Here is a 20,556-nt window from a genome sequence, read left to right as displayed (position 1 = left end):
CTGATTTACTTTTATTCAATTCAGGAGAAAAATAAGATTAAAATCTCCTATTCAGTCTATGGGCCAGCAAGTCAACAAAATAAATCCAGTTTTGCTAAATCTGAGCCAAAATTCCACTTAAAATGGGTTGTCCACTAGGAAAACCCCTTCTCATTCCACGTTTCCCCAAATTAAAATAAAAAAAAAAGCTTATACTTGCCTCTGGTTCCATTTCAGCAGTCTCGGCACTCATGTTCCTTGGGCTAACAACGTGAGGCTAGGCTATTATATCTCGCAAGCCCCGTGCACAATCACAGCTGGCTTCTCTCGCCCCGCCTTCAGAAATATGAGCTAATCAACAGGAAGTGAGAGCTGCAGCGGATGCTCACTTCCTGTTGACTAATACTTAGAGATGAGAGAACCTTTGGATGTTTGGTTCACTGGCAGCACATGAACCAAGCCTCCACATTTCCGAACCTCGCCCGAGAAGGTTCGGAAACACTGATTGGCAGTTTGAATCTCCGCCCACATTCAGCCAGCCATAAGCAGATCATTTCCGGGAGGGAGAGAGTGAGCAGGCATTTTCAAATTTAGTTTTTTTGGTTGTACACTACATGTGAGCACGCTGTTGTTACCCCCAGTGTGTGCGCATTGAAACAATGCAAGCAGCTCACACAGGGCTGAGCACCAAGCGTACCTGAGGCTGAGAACCAAGCGTACCTGAGCACAGCGTTGCTCGTGCAAGTTAAGTTCGCACGCAGAGCATTCAAACTCTGAACCCGAGCCTTGTTTGTTTTAAGCTGATATTCAGTTCGAAAAACAAACCTAAGGTTCACTCATCTCTACTCCTATCTAAAAAAAAAAAAAAAAAAAGCCCAAAAAAACCCCAGTCAACTAATCACATTAGGAAAAGTATGAATACTTAACAAGGAAATATAACAAATACAACTAATGGAGGAACTAAATTTATAGGATTTTTAAATTTGATTTTAGTGGTAAAAAATAAATAAAAATAAGACATTTAAATTAAAAAAAAAAATTAAACAAGTTTGGCTTGCGTCGCTATTTACTGAGACCTCTTACTTTTTTTATGTTTTTGCTAATTGGGCTTAGTATTTAGAGGGTGAGCTGATATTTTTATATATACCATTTGGGGTACATATTGTATGTTGTAAGTTTGCAGTGCATGGGTTTTTTTTTACACAGCGTGTAGTAAAACAATAACTGTGAATTCAGACACTTACTTTTTTTGTTGCTTTACTGCATTTACTGTATGGATTAAATAACTTTATATTTTGATAGATCAGACTTAAGAATATGGCAATAGCTATTTATTTATTTATTTTTTTTTAATAGGGAAAAACGGGAGCAATCAAAACTGTTGTTTTTCACATTTTTAAATTATTTTTACACTTTTTTAGTTCTTTTATGGAACTTGAACCTGTGGTCATCGATCAAAAAGAAAAACAGAGATTGGCAGCACTCTGCGGTGAAAGCACCCCTAGAGGTGCGAAACGGTACCGTCGTCCTCGTGCTCCGCTCCCTCCACTCCCTCATGTCCGTCTCACTTGTCAGCATAAGAAAATAAAGAAGTTTTTGGTCGCTGCCAATCTCTGCTTTTCTTCAACCCGAATGCTTTACTTGGCAATAGCACCACGGATGGCAACTTCATTTCCTCTAGCCGCACATGCAGTGAAGCTAATGTGAATACAGAGCGGTGTGAATATACCCAGCACACCCGAAGAATCCATGTGGTTTAATCTATACTGAACTGAAGTGGTCGGGATTGATGCTACACCTCCGTTGCTGGTAAGCTGGTAAGCGGTGCTGTGCACTTTCCTTCTTTGTTATTTAAAACTGTGGTCATCGATCACTTGTTCTACATTCAATACCATAGTACTGCTATAGCTATAGACTGGGAATCGCAGGAGAACAATTATAGCAGGACTCACTGCTATGACAACACATCGGCAACCTGGGATTGTGTTGCGGGGCATTCAATAGGTGCATGGAATGACACACTTCCTTCCCAAACTGTTAGCCTTAAATGCCCCTTTTTTGCCACAAAATTAAGGGGTTATCAGCTCAGCTCTGACTCCTGCTGTTAGAGGCATACCTAGCAGATGTTGGATGTATTAAAACCACCAGTATCTCCTGGGTATGGCGCAGTCTCAGCTCTTGAGTTCACGTCATAAAGCTGCCTTTTACATGCGCCAAACAGGTATGGTGTATGTTGATAAGGGGATTAAGGGTTATTCCAGTGCTATATATCTTTTTTCCAAATCCATTGAACGAAGGCTTGTGTGTGACAATTAAGTGCCTTCATTTTACAATACAGAAAATGAGTATACTTTAAGCAGGTTTAAAGGGAACCAATCATCAGGATTTTCGTATATAAGCTAAAGCCAGTGCTGTACTGGCACTATCAGGCAGATTATCTACATACAGATGATATACATGCATGATATACATACATGCAGATAATATATGGGTGGGTAATCATATGGAATCACGCCCCCCTGCCTGTTGTTCCTCCCTCTCTCTGTTCTCTATGGTAAGTATTATACAAACTATTCACTTTTTTGAAGGACCTGTGTGAGGTCATACCTATGTGATCTGGTAACCAGCTTTGTTGGCTGAGGCCCCGCCCCTTCTGGTCACATGGGTATGACCTCACCACAGGTCCTTTAAAAAAGTGAATTGTTTGTATAATACTTACCATAGAGGGAGAACAGGCGGCAGGGGGGCGGGAATCCACATGAATACCCACCAAGAGATTATCTGCTCAGATGCAACTGTCACTCAAGAAGCTGCTGAATTTAAAAACGTCAATTTCTTGGATTTGAAAACCTAAACATCCGAGCTGACCACTACAGGTATGTAGATTATCAGCCTGATATAAAGCCAGTGCTGTACTGGCACTCTTACATACGAAAATCCTGATGATTGGTTCCCTTTAATGACTATTTTACTTTACAAGTGTGAAGTACAGTATGATACAATACATTTTATGACACATGATGATAATCAAACATTCCTGAACTCTCACAATTTTTGGCTGCAAAAGAGAAAATATTTTATTTTTCATACAAGTGATATGTTCAAACACTAAGCGACATGTCTTTCACGACTTTTTGACACCCCCCCCCAGCATCTTTATCTAATGATCGCTTGAGATGCAGGATGGAGCCATCAGGTTAAATGCGCGTGTCACTGTGTTGCCCAGGGTTATGGGGTACTTGGTCCCGGGCGGTGTATTGCTGGGGAATTGTCACTTGGTGGCCTTTGCCCGATTCCGAGTTCTGGGGACGCTTTTTAATAGGGGTATATTTACAGGGGAGATCAAATGAAAGTTTATACGTGACGCCACTTGCCGCCGCTGCACAGTTCTCGCTACTGGGGCTGGTGGCAGCCTGTATGTTAGGCCCTCCGCAAGTAAGGTTGGGTGCCAGAGGATAGGTGATGTAGATGGGTGCAGAAAGAAGGTAGGCCACACAAGGGGTTGCAGTGTAACTGCTTCCTTTCCTCACAGTCAGATGGAAACTGGTCACTCGAGAAAGGGTGGTCTTGACCGCTGGTACCATTAGTTCCAGTGCCGGTCTGGTGACCTGGTGCCTTTTTTACCCTGCAACTGTCTTTGGTTGGTGGGTCCCCGTGGCTTTAAGAGTGTCTGGGGGTCCGCTCCCGGTAGTCTCTTAACGGTAGTCCGCATGACAGTAGCGTGAACCTTGTGGGGTCAGAGTTTCCAGTGCTGTTCCCGGGTTCTCTTGTTGCTACTGAGTCCCGAACTTCAAGGTCAGTGAGGTCCTTGATGGTCCCCTCACTGTGCAGATTTTATCAGGTCTGCCTGGGGTGTTTGCCTGACCTAGGATTCTGTACCCCATTGGTGCTATGGTTCCTGGAGCACTCCACCGGCAACCAAACGCCTGGGCCCTCAGGTCACCGTCACACTCCTGTCAGTTTGTCCGTCACCGGCGACAACTCACTCTCCATCTTGTCTGACTCTCCACTGTCTGCCCCTCCCACCTAATCGTCTAGTGGACTGGATTGGCTCCACCTCTAAGTGGCCATCCATTAGGTCCAACCCTAGTCTGGCACCAGTCTATGGGGGAATCTGGGGGTAAAACAGGGATTATTTGGAATGTTTTTATTGTTACCGGCACTGGTTTTCTGGATCCCTGGGGGTAGGCCCTGCATCCTGGTGGGGATGCAGTACCTTGTAGCTCCCTGATGGCTTCAGGGCCGCTACATCAGCGCAATCTCAGCGTGCCACACACGTTGCTATTGTGCTGACACGCACACTTACCCTGATGCCTCCATCGTGATTGTTGTGACTTAGGGCAACCCCCTATTTTCACGTGCACCTCTAACCTTTTTTGACTGAGTGCAGACCAATTTTTTTTTATATTCACCTGATGATAGCAGCTAATATTACCTACTTAGAATAATGATTATATTAAATTCTATTAAAAAGGAAATCTGTCGCCACATTTGACCTATCTAATGTATTAATATGGGCATACAGATTATAGTATGCTGAAAAAAGTCATTCATGTGTGCCTCATATCAGATACCCTGTTGTGGATAAATCACTTTATGTAAATGAGCTCTTCTAGGCTATAGGGCAGATGTTGCCAAGAAGATACTTCAGCTTCCAGAGATTATGTTAAATAAAAGGGGCATTACCAGTGTGAGAAAAGTAACTGACAGAACAGGAGCAATTACATTTTTCTTCTTGCAAACACATTTTTGCAGCGCAACAATATTGCAACATTGTCTGGCTGTTAGATGGAGGCTGAAGCTAAGAGGAACCTACAGAAGTGTCCGTTATAATCACGCACAGCTCTGCAGTGAGAGCAGAAAGCGGACATCACACTGATAATGCCCCTTTTGTTTATAAAAATCTCTGGAGGCGAAGTTATCTTCCATATAAGCCTTACCTTTGGGCAGCTGCAATAGAACGCCAATGTAATTTTCTAGCATTGCTCCTCAATTGGATAATTTTGTTGATTTTGAAATAGTAAAACTTACTTGCCATAGAGTGTTTAAAGGGAATGTGTCTTAGAAAAAAATACCAACTGTTTAAGTCAAGCTTTTAAATTGAATGTTTGTTTGTTTTTGTTTTAAACATGTTTATGTATATCTATATATCATGTTTATCTATATATATAAAAAAGTAATTTTTCACACTGGCATCTAGGACTTCCCGTTCTTTTCAACTGCCTTATGAGCAGCAATAGATTTAATCAGACCTATTTGTTTGTGTATACGCATTATCTGAGCATGCTCTATTGTTCGCAAAGATCAATGTAAAGGGAGTAATGGGTGCTTTACACGCTGCGACATCGCTAAAGATATATCGTCGGGGTCACGGTGTTCGTGATGCACATCCGGCATCGTTAGCGACATCGCAGCGTGTGACAGCTAGGAGCGACGATCAACGATCGCAAAAACGTCAAAAATCGTTGATCGACATAGCTATGACGTCGCATGAACCGCCCCCTTAGAAAGGAGGCGGTTCGCACAACCGACGTGGGGTGGGTACGCTCGCTATCGATATCGCAGCATGTAAAGTGAGCTTATGAGGTGAGCTATGACCGAATTTATTGGGAATGGTAGATTTCTGTGTCATCTAGAATTTTTATTTTTTATTGTAATCATGTTTGCAGATAATGACACTGCTGAACTCTTCTGTAGAGAGGGGAAGAACAAATCTGATTTTTTTTTCAAATATAGATTTAATATAGAAAATTGAATAAAAATATTATAAAAAAAAAAAGCACATTTAACATAAAGACCTGATTTACAGTGCCTACAAGTAGTATTCAACCCCCTGCAGATTTAGCAGGTTTACACATTCGGAATTAACTTGGCATTGTGACATTTGGACTGTAGATCAGCCTGGATGTGTGAAATGCACTGCAGCAAAAAAGAATGTTATTTCTTTTTTTATTTTTTTTTTTAAATTGTGAAAAATTTATTCAGAGGGACATTTATTATTCAACCCCTCAAACCACAAGAATTCTGTTTGGTTCCCCTAAAGTATTAAGAAGTATTTCAGCCACAAAGAACAATGAGCTTCACATGTTTGGATTAATTATCTCTTTTTCCAGCCTTTTCTGACTAATTAAGACCCTCCCCAAACTTGTGAACAGCACTCATACTTGGTCAACATGGGAAAGACAAAGGAGCATTCCAAGGCCATCAGAGACAAGATCGTGGGGGGGTCACAAGGCTGGCAAGGGGTATAAAACCCTTTCCAAGGAGTTGGGCCTACCTGTCTCCACTGTTGGGAGCATCATCCGGAAGTGGAAGGCTTATGGAACTACTGTTAGCCTTCCACGGCCTGGACAGCCTTTGAAAGTTTCCACCCGTGCCGAGGCCAGGCTTGTCCGAAGAGTCAAGGCTAACCCAAGGACAACAAGGAATGAGCTCCGGGAAGATCTCATGGCAGTGGGGACATTTGTTTCAGTCAATACCATAAGTAACGTACTCCACCGCAATGGTCTCCGTTCCAGACGAGCCCGTAAGGTACCTTTACTTTCAAAGCGTCATGTCAAGGCTCGTCTACAGTTTGCTCATGATCACTTGGAAGACTCTGAGACAGACTGGTTCAAGGTTCTCTGGTCTGATGAGACCAAGATCGAGATCTTTGGTGCCAACCACACACGTGACGTTTGGAGACTGGATGGCACTGCATACGACCCCAAGAATACCATCCCTACAGTCAAGCATGGTGGTGGCAGCATCATGCTGTGGGGCTGTTTCTCAGCCAAGGGGCCTGGCCATCTGGTCCGCATCCATGGGAAGATGGATAGCACGGCCTACCTGGAGATTTTGGCCAAGAACCTCCGCTCCTCCATCAAGGATCTTAAGATGGGTCGTCATTTCATCTTCCAACAAGACAACGACCCAAAGCACACAGCCAAGAAAACCAAGGCCTGGTTCAAGAGGGAAAAAATCAAGGTGTTGCAGTGGCCTAGTCAGTCTCCTGACCTTAACCCAATTGAAAACTTGTGGAAGGAGCTCAAGATTAAAGTCCACATGAGACACCCAAAGAACCTAGATAACTTGGAGAAGATCTGCATGGAGGAGTGGGCCAAGATAACTCCAGAGACCTGTGCCGGCCTGATCAGGTCTTATAAAACATGATTATTAGCTGTAATTGCAAACAAGGGTTATTCCACAAAATATTAAACCTAGGGGTTGAATAATAATTGACCCACACTTTTATGTTGAAAATTTATTAAAATTTAACTGAGCAACATAACTTGTTGGTTTGTAAGATTTATGCATCTGTTAATAAATCCTGCTCTTGTTTGAAGTTTGCAGGCTCTAACTTATTTGCATCTTATCAAACCTGCTAAATCTGCAGGGGGTTGAATACTACTTGTAGGCACTGTAGATGATATGTAATTTTCTGATTACACATTCCTTTTAACCCAGAACTTGCAATCAAAGAACATGGAAAAGTAATATCATAAATAAATATAAAAATGGTATTACCTTTGCTTTTCTTTCTGCTTCCAGGCGCTGCATAATAAGTATAGTGTCCATATCATCATCTTCTTCATCCTCGTCATCATCCTCATCTTTCTGTTTGGACTCTTGTAGCCTCTTCTGGAACTGCCACTCCAGCATTAATTTCCGTAGTCTGTCATTCTCTTCAGAAGATCGTTCTGGTTTGTTCTGTAGTTCATTGATTTCCTTGGTGAGCATATCTACAATGTGCATTTGTTGCTGCTTTTCCAATTTCTCCTTGGCATCCCGCTTCCATGGATCGGGAGAAAGGCTATCACTGGAAGAAAGCTTTTCTTTGCTGACTGTAATATATTGAAGGTCACGTCTTTCTATTGTGCGTGGCTGCTGTTGTGGTTGCAGCTCACGGATAATGGTTTCTTGTAGACGGGAAACATCTGCAGATATCTCAGGTTTTGTAAATGGTACATTTGAGGTTGTTATTGGTACTGAAGGTTGTGAAACAACAACCTGTGAAGCAGCACTAGCCGGGGTTTGCACTTTTCCAAGTTTTCGCTCTTGTTCTCGTCTCTTTCTTTCTCTTTCCTCCTCTAAGCGAGCTTTTTCCTTCTCATACCATCTGTGATGTTCTTCTCTTTTTTTCCTCTCTAATGCAGCTGATTGTGCATGTAATTGAGAGCACAACTGACTTTGTGATGGTGGTGGTAGAAGTGGTACATCAATAGAAATACCCTCAAATCTCTCAAAATCTTCTCCATAATGCATTGGGGGAGGTGGGGGTGGTGGTGGTAGATCCGTTCGAACAGGCGATGACCCTGCAACTGGAGCAGCCTGAGATGACACTGGAGTTTTCCAACGAACAGGACCAGTTTTGTTTAACAATGAGGAGGAAGAACAAGTTAGCATAGAACTGTTTAGGTGTTCTTGGCTGGATGAAATTAATTCTACAGTAGAGGTTTGACTCATCCAACTATCCTTGTTATCCATCTTTCTGTCTAAATACTCCATACTGTTGCCCATGCCAGACTCCTTATGACTTTGTTCCAATGGAAATCCATGTTCATCTCTTAACTCTTCTTGGGAATGTGAAATTTGCTTTAAAATAATAATAAAAATATAATTCTAAGATAGAGTAGGAAAAAAAAACAATATTTGATATACAACTACAGAAAAGTAGGCACTATGGAAGTTTTTAAGCTAGTGTAGATGCCTAAAGCAGGACATTAAGCATTCTTAAAAAATTACAGTGCATCCAGTTTCGCAAGAACATGATTATAGTGCAGGTCTCTGAAGAATAATAATTTTTCTAAAAGTAACAATTCTTGTGTAGTCTGTAAAACAGTCTTTGGGCAATTTCAACTTAAGCTCATCATCTAATTGAGATCATTATTATACTTTAGAATCCTGCACTATGATCATATTCTTGAGAATCATAGGTACACTATAATAGAAAGATTAGCAAAGTCATTTAAGCAGGTGACCTGTCATTTTCTGTGAACGGCTTACTTGAACCGAAGTATTGCTAGAGTGGTTGCTTCCAACTTGAGCATGCAGTTTGTCTTCATAATCTGGCCATTGGCCTTGAGGAGAATGCATGCGATCTTGGGATTTGGGGTTTGGAAATGTAAAATACTCTCTTGTATATGTCTGAGTTGGAATAGGATAAGCCTCTGGTCTTGAGGATATTTGAAGTTCCTGAAACAAAAACAATTACGTAAATCATATACAAAACAAAAACAGAGTTTGCAATGCATTAAAATATCACAATAAAACACTAAAATGTTGTATTTTTTTCGGGTCTAATGTAAACAACATATGGAGTTTGATGGGGAACTAGCAAAACAAGTATTCTTAGACTATTTGCAAGATCTTTCCCCTGCCACTAAAGACCGTATCACTGGAAACAGAGAAGTTTACATATTACCGGTTTTGTGAAACTGTGAAATTTGACTAGCAAGTACATTGAACGCATGGTACATGAACAAAATAGAAAAAAATAATAATAGTCACTACTCCTCAACTGCCTCCAATATCACTTCTACACTACAAACCGCCAACATATCAAAATCTCCATAATGAGGTACAGTATATTGCACTCACCTCTTGCTAAAAACACTTGTCTTAATATGTCTAAAACATATGTATATAAGAGAAATATAGCATGATCACATAACTGGTCAGCCATTTTTAGCTTACATAGGGACGGATAGAGCGCCACTAAAAAAAAAAAATAATCATGATGAGTTGGAGTTATCATTTTGATTGGAAGCTGTCATTTTCAACAGAAAGGCTCCATTACTTAACATATCTATATATATAATTGCCTTATTCTGTCTGTCTGTGTTGCTTCAAAATGACATCATTACAGTGACAACCGTCGCCACACTGCGCGCGCTAAAGAGCCTGCGACCAACGGCTCAGCTAACTGAACAGCCCGAACTACGGGCCGATGGGCGTCGTCCGACACTTTTCCCCGCACCCACACGGTGCCCCGACTCCCCGGTGAGTGCTGCACCCCCTGGAGCCCACACCGGCAACCCAGCCGACACATACCCACTGCACGCCTCCGCCCCCCGCACACATTACCCCACTCGGCTCCACGCTCCACCCCCCGTGCACTCCGCCCTCCGCATGTATACACTGAACACACACACACAAATAGTCACCTGTCCCCAGCCATACAGTCCCCAGCACTGACGTCCTCAGTGCCATGGCCCCGCTCAGACCCACCCCCCCGCACTCCGCCCCTGCACACATTACCCCGCTCGGCTCTGCCCCACACACTCCGCCCTCCGCATGTATACACTGAACACACACATACACATACACACATGAATAGTCAGCTGTCCCCAGCCATTCAGTCCCCAGCACTGACGTCCTCAGCGCCATGGCCCCGCTCGGCTCCACTCCCCCCGCACACATTACCCTGCAGGATGGGGGCACATGTCAGGATGGTGGCTACACCACGATGGGGGCACATACCAGCATTGGGCCACATCACAGCATCAGCCCACATACCAGGATGGGGGCCATACAAGGATGGAGACTATACCAGGAAGGGACACAGACCAGGATGCTGCATATAATTGCCTTATTCTGTCTGTCTGTCTTGCTCGAAAATGACGTCATTAAAGTGACAACCGTTGCCACACGGCGCTAAAGAACCTGCGACCAACGGCTCCCGACTGCTGCACCCCCGAGAGCCCACACCGGGAAACCCAGCCGACACATACCCTTGCGTTGCAGGGATCCCTGGGAGTAAGGATGGTGGCCGTGCGTGCTGACGGGGCGGTGTGGCGGGGGCGAGGAGTGGTAGTGCAGGGAGATCGTGTCTCCCTGCTTTACCGCTTAGATTAACTATATCAGCGCATTGTGCACACCTGTATAGTTAACCGGTTCAGTAGCTCTGGGTAGAGCCCTCTGATCACGCGGTCCATGGCAACCGATCCCTTTACCCCTGGGAGCTGCACTACTGTGTGCTCCTAAACAGTAGTTTGCAACCTCATATGTGGTATCAGCTTACTCAGGAGAAATTTCAAAACAGATTGTATAGTGGAAAGTTTGAAATTTGAAGTGGTTGATGTTCTCCACATAACAGGGCAAAATTGCGCTCCTGCGCAGAGACTTTTCCAGTTCGCGCAGGTGCACTTATGTTTTTTGCTCTGCCTGCAATAAGAGAAGTCGAAATGCGCCTGCGCAAGCCGGGAATATGTCTGCACAAGATTTTGTCCCGTGGCGTCATCCACGTCAGTCAGCACAGGGTGACGGTGAAAGGAGGGATAGGAGGCGAGGATTAGGATGCCCACCGGACCAGACAATTTACATACAAGGCAGAAGATTTTATAAAGGTATTTGTGGGGTTTACAGGCGTGATCAGTGGATAACGTGCACCTTTATAAAATGCAGCACATGCGCTGCTTAAGGTTCTAGTTTTAGTTTAAAAGGCCAAAATCTGGTGACAGGTTCCCTTTAAGGCAGTCATTGACTGCAGCAGATTCTCTACAAGCTATTAAAAATGAAAACATTTTTCATGGTAAAGGAAATTTATCCAATTCCCTTTGAGCCCCGGAAATGATGAAACTTTTTAGAAAGATGGTTGAAATTCCTAAATGTTTCACATGATATTTTTATTCAACTTGTTTAATTAAACCTGAAAGTCTACTCTTCGGTGTCATTTTAAATATAAAAACAGTGGCATGCAAAACCCAAATTGCAACGACTCTGTCACTGTCAAAATATTTCTGGACCTAACTGTAATTCTATCTCGTAACAATAGATTGGAGCTGGTGGTAATTGTTAGAGATATATTATGAAATATATTCACATAATTTACCAGACTTACTTGATGTAAATCCCCATATATGCCGAACTAGGTGGCTACTCAACATGTATATGCACACTATTTCAAGAAAGACTTCATTATTTCTACACTGGCATCAGTTTCTCAAGTTAAAGGAGTTGCTCTGTCTAAATCCAAAAGTCTGCAATCACTCTAGAGTTCTGGCCTTCAACAAGATGGAAACACAAACTGGTGACAGAAGCAGAAACAGGAAGGCCAGGAATCAATACAGATTTAGTTTAGAGAGCATTAATATATCTTTGAATCGCATTACTTATTAATTTATATACCATGTTTTTGTTGATAGCATTAGTTCATTTCTACTTATGAATAATACTAGAAGGTGGCCCGATTCTAACGTATCGGGTAGTCTAGAATGTGTATGTAGGTTAGCAGATTGAATAATAATGTAAAGTACTTGCGTTTAGGCCCCATTGTAAGGCAATCAGCGTAAATCGTATTAGACGTAATCTGGAAGAGACACCCAAATAGCAAGACGTGGCAAATGATATGGTAGAGTACAGGCAAGAAGTATGTATTCAGCGGCATGTTAGTTTTTTTTTTTTTGTTTGTTTTTTGACCGAGGTATGTAGCAGTGTGTGGGAGGTAAGGTTTTGAATAATGATGAAAGAGGTTCGGGACACTGTTAGTAACAGTGTCTGGGTATGTGTCGGCTGGGTTCCCGGCACCGTTGCATTTATAATCACAAGATTTTGCACAGCAGCCTCATTTGACTCATGGAACATTATAGAATATGTTTTTTAGGGGAAATATAGCCCCAAGCTTTACAGTTATTCGCCAAAAAACCTGTTTACATTAAAGTCAATGTAGCCGAGAGCTGCAGGTCATTAATAGGAGCTCTGATTGGTTGCTATAGGCAATGAAGGACATTCTTAGTATAAGACAGCTTATGTGTCAGTTAACATGATTTTGATAGAGAGACAAATAGAGAGAGATACAGAGAGAGAGGCACAGAGAGAGAGAGAGACGGACAGAGAAAGAGAAAGAGTGACAATGAGAAAAAGAGATACAGACAGACACAGAGAGCGAGAGAGGAAGACAGGGAGAGATACCGACAGAGAGAAAGAGAGAGAGATAGAGGGAGACAGAGGTAAACAGAAAAACAGAGGGAAACAGAAACAGAGGTAAACAAAGAGACAAGAGGGAAGCAGAGAGACAAGAGGGAAACAGAGAGACAAGAGGGAAACAGAGAGACAGAGGGAAACAGAGAGACAGAGGGAAACAGAGAGACAGAGGGAAACAGAGAGACAGAGGAAGGCGGGCAGAGACAGAAAGACAGAGAGGGATACAGACAGGCAGACAGACAGACAGGCAGACAGACAGGGAAAGAGGGAGGGAGACAGACAGACAGGGAAAGCGGGGGGGGGGGAGACAGACAGACAGGGAAAGAGGGGGGGAGGGAGACAGACAGCCCGAGAGGGAGACAGACAGCCCGAGAGGGAGGGAGACAGCCCGAGAGGGAGGAAGACAGACAGCCCGAGAGGGAGGGAGACAGCCTGAGAGGGAGACAGACAGACAGCCCGAGAGGAAGACAGACAGACAGACTGAGAGGGAGACAGACAGACAGCCCGAGAGGGAGACAGACAGACAGCCCGAGAGGGAGACAGACAGACAGCCCGAGAGGGAGACAGACAGACAGACCGAGAGGGAGACAGACAGACAGCCCGAGAGGAAGACAGACAGACAGACCGAGAGGGAGACAGACAGACCGAGAGGGAGACAGACAGACAGACCGAGAGGGAGACAGACAGACAGACCGAGAGGGAGACAGACAAACAGACCGAGAGGGAGACAGACAGACAGGGAAAGAGGGGGGGAGGGAGACAGACAGCCCGAGAGGGAGGGAGACAGCCCGAGAGGGAGGAAGACAGACAGCCCGAGAGGGAGGGAGACAGCCTGAGAGGGAGACAGACAGACAGCCCGAGAGGAAGACAGACAGACAGACTGAGAGGGAGACAGACAGACAGCCCGAGAGGGAGACAGACAGACAGCCCGAGAGGGAGACAGACAGACAGACCGAGAGGGAGACAGACAGACAGACCGAGAGGGAGACAGACAGACCGAGAGGGAGACAGACAGACAGACCGAGAGGGAGACAGACAGACAGGGAAAGAGGGGGGGAGGGAGACAGACAGCCCGAGAGGGAGGGAGACAGCCCGAGAGGGAGGAAGACAGACAGCCCGAGAGGGAGGGAGACAGCCTGAGAGGGAGACAGACAGACAGCCCGAGAGGAAGACAGACAGACAGACTGAGAGGGAGACAGACAGACAGCCCGAGAGGGAGACAGACAGACAGCCCGAGAGGGAGACAGACAGACAGACCGAGAGGGAGACAGACAGACAGCCCGAGAGGAAGACAGACAGACAGACCGAGAGGGAGACAGACAGACCGAGAGGGAGACAGACAGACAGACCGAGAGGGAGACAGACAGACAGACCGAGAGGGAGACAGACAGACAGACCGAGAGGGAGACAGACAGACAGACCGAGAGGGAGACAGACAGACCGAGAGGGAGACAGACAGACAGACCGAGAGGGAGACAGACAGACAGGGAAAGAGGGGGGGAGGGAGACAGACAGCCCGAGAGGGAGACAGACAGACAGACCGAGAGGGAGACAGACAGACAGACCGAGAGGGAGACAGACAGACAGACAGACCGAGAGGGAGACAGACAGACAGACAGACCGAGAGGGAGACAGACAGACAGACAGACCGAGAGGGAGACAGACAGACAGACAGACCGAGAGGGAGACAGACAGACAGACAGACCGAGAGGGAGACAGACAGCCCGAGAGGGAGGGAGACAGCCTGAGAGGGAGACAGACAGACAGCCCGAGAGGAAGACAGACAGACAGACCGAGAGGGAGACAGACAGACAGCCCGAGAGGAAGACAGACAGACAGACCGAGAGGGAGACAGACAGACCGAGAGGGAGACAGACAGACAGACCGAGAGGGAGACAGACAGACAGACCGAGAGGGAGACAGACAGACAGACCGAGAGGGAGACAGACAGACAGCCCGAGAGGAAGACAGACAGACAGACCGAGAGGGAGACAGACAGACCGAGAGGGAGACAGACAGACAGACCGAGAGGGAGACAGACAGACAGACCGAGAGGGAGACAGACAGACAGACCGAGAGGGAGACAGACAGACAGACCGAGAGGGAGACAGACAGACAGACCGAGAGGGAGACAGACAGACAGGGAAAGAGGGGGGGAGGGAGACAGACAGCCCGAGAGGGAGACAGACAGACAGACCGAGAGGGAGACAGACAGACAGACAGACCGAGAGGGAGACAGACAGACAGACAGACCGAGAGGGAGACAGACAGACAGACAGACCGAGAGGGAGACAGACAGACAGACAGACCGAGAGGGAGACAGACAGACAGACAGACCGAGAGGGAGACAGACAGCCCGAGAGGGAGACAGACAGACAGCCCGAGAGGGAGACAGACAGACAGCCCGAGAGGGAGACAGACAGACAGCCCGAGAGGGAGACAGACAGACAGCCCGAGAGGGAGACAGACAGACAGCCCGAGAGGGAGACAGACAGCCCGAGAGGGAGACAGACAGACAGCCCGAGAGGGAGACAGACAGACAGACAGCCCGAGAGGGAGACAGACAGACAGCCCGAGAGGGAGACAGACAGACAGCCCGAGAGGGAGACAGACAGACAGCCCGAGAGGGAGACAGACAGACAGCCCGAGAGGGAGACAGACAGACAGCCCGAGAGGGAGACAGACAGACAGCCCGAGAGGGAGACAGACAGACAGCCCGAGAGGGAGACAGACAGACAGCCCGAGAGGGAGACAGACAGACAGACCGAGAGGGAGACAGACAGACAGCCCGAGAGGAAGACAGACAGACAGACCGAGAGGGAGACAGACAGACCGAGAGGGAGACAGACAGACAGACCGAGAGGGAGACAGACAGACAGACCGAGAGGGAGACAGACAGACAGACCGAGAGGGAGACAGACAGACAGGGAAAGAGGGGGGGAGGGAGACAGACAGCCCGAGAGGGAGGGAGACAGCCCGAGAGGGAGGAAGACAGACAGCCCGAGAGGGAGGGAGACAGCCTGAGAGGGAGACAGACAGACAGCCCGAGAGGAAGACAGACAGACAGACTGAGAGGGAGACAGACAGACAGCCCGAGAGGGAGACAGACAGACAGCCCGAGAGGGAGACAGACAGACAGCCCGAGAGGGAGACAGACAGACAGACCGAGAGGGAGACAGACAGACAGACAGCCCGAGAGGGAGACAGACAGACAGACCGAGAGGGAGACAGACAGACAGACAGACCGAGAGGGAGACAGACAGACAGACAGACCGAGAGGGAGACAGACAGACAGACCGAGAGGGAGACAGACAGACAGACCGAGAGGGAGACAGACAGACAGCCCGAGAGGGAGACAGACAGACAGCCCGAGAGGGAGACAGACAGACAGCCCGAGAGGGAGACAGACAGACAGCCCGAGAGGGAGACAGACAGACAGCCCGAGAGGGAGACAGACAGACAGCCCGAGAGGGAGACAGACAGACAGCCCGAGAGGGAGACAGACAGACAGCCCGAGAGGGAGACAGACAGACAGCCCGAGAGGGAGACAGACAGACAGCCCGAGAGGAAGACAGACAGACAGACCGAGAGGGAGACAGACAGACAGACCGAGAGGAAGACAGACAGACAGACCGAGAGGGAGACAGACAGACAGACCGAGAGGAAGACAGACAGACAGACCGAGAGGGAGACAGACAGACAGACCGAGAGGGAGACAGACAGACAGCCCGAGAGGGAGACAGACAGACAGCCCGAGAGGGAGACAGACAGACAGGGAAAAAGGGGGGGAGGGAGACAGACAGCCCGAGAGGGAGACAGACAGACAGACCGAGAGGGAGACAGACAGACAGCCCGAGAGGGAGACAGACAGACAGACCGAGAGGGAGACAGACAGACAGACCGAGAGGGAGACAGACAGACAGACCGAGAGGGAGACAGACAGACAGACCGAGAGGGAGACAGACAGACAGGGAAAAAGGGGGGGAGGGAGACAGACAGACCGAGAGGGAGACAGACAGACAGACCGAGAGGGAGACAGACAGACAGCCCGAGAGGGAGACAGACAGACAGCCCGAGAGGGAGACAGACAGACAGCCCGAGAGGGAGACAGACAGACAGACCGAGAGGGAGACAGACAGACAGACAGACCGAGAGGGAGACAGACAGACAGACAGCCCGAGAGGGAGACAGACAGACAGACCGAGAGGGAGACAGACAGCCCGAGAGGGAGACAGACAGACAGCCCGAGAGGGAGACAGACAGACAGGGAAAAAGGGGGGGAGGGAGACAGACAGCCCGAGAGGGAGACAGACAGACAGACCGAGAGGGAGACAGACAGACAGACCGAGAGGGAGACAGACAGACAGACAGACTGAGAGGGAGACAGACAGACAGACAGACCGAGAGGGAGACAGACAGACAGACCGAGAGGGAGACAGACAGACAGACAGACCGAGAGGGAGACAGACAGACAGACCGAGAGGGAGACAGACAGACAGACCGAGAGGGAGACAGACAGACAGACCGAGAGGGAGACAGACAGACAGCCCGAGAGGGAGACAGACAGACAGCCCGAGAGGGAGACAGACAGACAGGGAAAAAGGGGGGGAGGGAGACAGACAGCCCGAGAGGGAGACAGACAGACAGCCCGAGAGGGAGACAGACAGACAGACCGAGAGGGAGACAGACAGACAGACCGAGAGGGAGACAGACAGACAGACCGAGAGGAAGACAGACAGACAGACCGAGAGGGAGACAGACAGACAGACCGAGAGGAAGACAGACAGACAGACCGAGAGGGAGACAGACAGACAGACCGAGAGGGAGACAGACAGACAGCCCGAGAGGGAGACAGACAGACAGCCCGAGAGGGAGACAGACAGACAGGGAAAAAGGGGGGGAGGGAGACAGACAGCCCGAGAGGGAGACAGACAGACAGACCGAGAGGGAGACAGACAGACAGCCCGAGAGGGAGACAGACAGACAGACCGAGAGGGAGACAGACAGACAGACCGAGAGGGAGACAGACAGACAGACCGAGAGGGAGACAGACAGACAGCCCGAGAGGGAGACAGACAGACAGCCCGAGAGGGAGACAGACAGACAGACCGAGAGGGAGACAGACAGACAGACCGAGAGGGAGACAGACAGACAGACCGAGAGGGAGACAGACAGACAGACCGAGAGGGAGACAGACAGACAGGGAAAGAGGGGGGGAGGGAGACAGACAGCCCGAGAGGGAGGGAGACAGCCCGAGAGGGAGGAAGACAGACAGCCCGAGAGGGAGGGAGACAGCCTGAGAGGGAGACAGACAGCCCGAGAGGAAGACAGACAGACAGACTGAGAGGGAGACAGACAGACAGCCCGAGAGGGAGACAGACAGACAGCCCGAGAGGGAGACAGACAGACAGCCCGAGAGGGAGACAGACAGACAGGGAAAAAGGGGGGGAGGGAGACAGACAGCCCGAGAGGGAGACAGACAGACAGACCGAGAGGGAGACAGACAGACAGCCCGAGAGGGAGACAGACAGACAGACCGAGAGGGAGACAGACAGACAGACCGAGAGGGAGACAGACAGACAGCCCGAGAGGGAGACAGACAGACAGCCCGAGAGGGAGACAGACAGACAGGGAAAAAGGGGGGAGGGAGACAGACAGACCGAGAGGGAGACAGACAGACAGCCCGAGAGGGAGACAGACAGACAGCCCGAGAGGGAGACAGACAGACAGCCCGAGAGGAAGACAGACAGACAGACCGAGAGGGAGACAGACAGACAGACCGAGAGGGAGACAGACAGACAGACCGAGAGGGAGACAGACAGACAGACAGACCGAGAGGGAGACAGACAGACCGACCGAGAGGGAGACAGACAGACAGACAGACCGAGAGGGAGACAGACAGACCGAGAGGGAGACAGACAGACAGACCGAGAGGGAGACAGACAGACAGACCGAGAGGGAGACAGACAGACAGACCGAGAGGGAGACAGACAGACAGACCGAGAGGGAGACAGACAGACAGACCGAGAGGGAGACAGACAGACAGACCGAGAGGGAGACAGACAGACAGACCGAGAGGGAGACAGACAGACAGACAGACCGAGAGGGAGACAGACAGACAGACCGAGAGGGAGACAGACAGACAGACCGAGAGGGAGACAGACAGACAGACCGAGAGGGAGACAGACAGACAGACCGAGAGGGAGACAGACAGACAGACCGAGAGGGAGACAGACAGACAGACCGAGAGGGAGACAGACAGACAGACCGAGAGGGAGACAGACAGACAGCCCGAGAGGGAGACAGACAGACAGCCCGAGAGGGAGACAGACAGACAGCCCGAGAGGGAGACAGACAGACAGGGAAAAAGGGGGGGAGGGAGACAGACAGCCCGAGAGGGAGACAGACAGACAGACCGAGAGGGAGACAGACAGACAGCCCGAGAGGGAGACAGACAGACCGAGAGGGAGACAGACAGACAGGGAAAAAGGGGGGAGGGAGACAGACAGACCGAGAGGGAGACAGACAGACAGCCCGAGAGGGAGACAGACAGACAGCCCGAGAGGGAGACAGACAGACAGCCCGAGAGGAAGACAGACAGACAGACCGAGAGGGAGACAGACAGACAGACCGAGAGGGAGACAGACAGACAGACCGAGAGGGAGACAGACAGACAGACCGAGAGGGAGAGACAGACAGACCGAGAGGGAGACAGACAGACAGACCGAGAGGGAGACAGACAGACAGACCGAGAGGGAGACAGACAGACAGACAGACCGAGAGGGAGACAGACAGACAGACAGACCGAGAGGGAGACAGACAGACAGACAGACCGAGAGGGAGACAGACAGACAGACAGACCGAGAGGGAGACAGACAGACAGACCGAGAGGGAGACAGACAGACAGACCGAGAGGGAGACAGACAGACAGACCGAGAGGGAGACAGACAGACAGACCGAGAGGGAGACAGACAGACAGACCGAGAGGGAGACAGACAGACAGACCGAGAGGGAGACAGACAGACAGCCCGAGAGGGAGACAGACAGACAGACCGAGAGGGAGACAGACAGACAGACCGAGAGGGAGACAGACAGACAGACAGACCGAGAGGGAGACAGACAGACAGACAGACCGAGAGGGAGACAGACAGACAGACAGACCGAGAGGGAGACAGACAGACAGACAGACCGAGAGGGAGACAGACAGACAGACAGACCGAGAGGGAGACAGACAGACCGAGAGGGAGACAGACAGACAGACCGAGAGGGAGACAGACAGACAGACCGAGAGGGAGACAGACAGACAGACCGAGAGGGAGACAGACAGACAGACCGAGAGGGAGACAGAAAGACAGACAGACCGAGAGGGAGACAGACAGACAGACAGACCGAGAGGGAGACAGACAGACAGACAGACCGAGAGGGAGACAGACAGACAGACAGACCGAGAGGGAGACAGACAGACAGACAGACCGAGAGGGAGACAGACAGACAGACAGACCGAGAGGGAGACAGACAGACAGACCGAGAGGGAGACAGACAGACAGACCGAGAGGGAGACAGACAGACAGACCGAGAGGGAGACAGACAGACAGACCGAGAGGGAGACAGACAGACCGAGAGGGAGACAGACAGACCGAGAGGGAGACAGACAGACCGAGAGGGAGACAGACA

General features: G+C 48.9%; 1 protein-coding gene across 7 annotated transcripts in view; it reads right to left on the bottom strand.

The window, feature by feature from the left end:
- Positions 1-20,556, bottom strand: part of AFDN (afadin, adherens junction formation factor) — a 1,370,646-nt gene that overhangs the window by 234,510 nt on the left and 1,115,580 nt on the right. For all 7 annotated transcript variants that reach the window (XM_075339717.1, XM_075339721.1, XM_075339720.1 and 4 more), the window contains exons 28-29: positions 8,965-9,153; positions 7,486-8,553 (exon numbers count right to left, since the gene is read on the bottom strand). In XM_075339717.1, the coding sequence (XP_075195832.1) occupies positions 7,486-8,553; positions 8,965-9,153 (1,257 nt within the window). The remainder of the gene's footprint in view (positions 1-7,485; positions 8,554-8,964; positions 9,154-20,556) is intronic.

This window comes from Anomaloglossus baeobatrachus, chromosome 3 (assembly GCF_048569485.1).
Source record: "Anomaloglossus baeobatrachus isolate aAnoBae1 chromosome 3, aAnoBae1.hap1, whole genome shotgun sequence".
In the NCBI taxonomy this organism is placed as follows: domain Eukaryota; kingdom Metazoa; phylum Chordata; class Amphibia; order Anura; family Aromobatidae; genus Anomaloglossus; species Anomaloglossus baeobatrachus.
The sequence above is the reverse complement of the archived record's forward strand: the minus strand, read 5'-3'. Positions and strand labels throughout refer to the sequence as shown.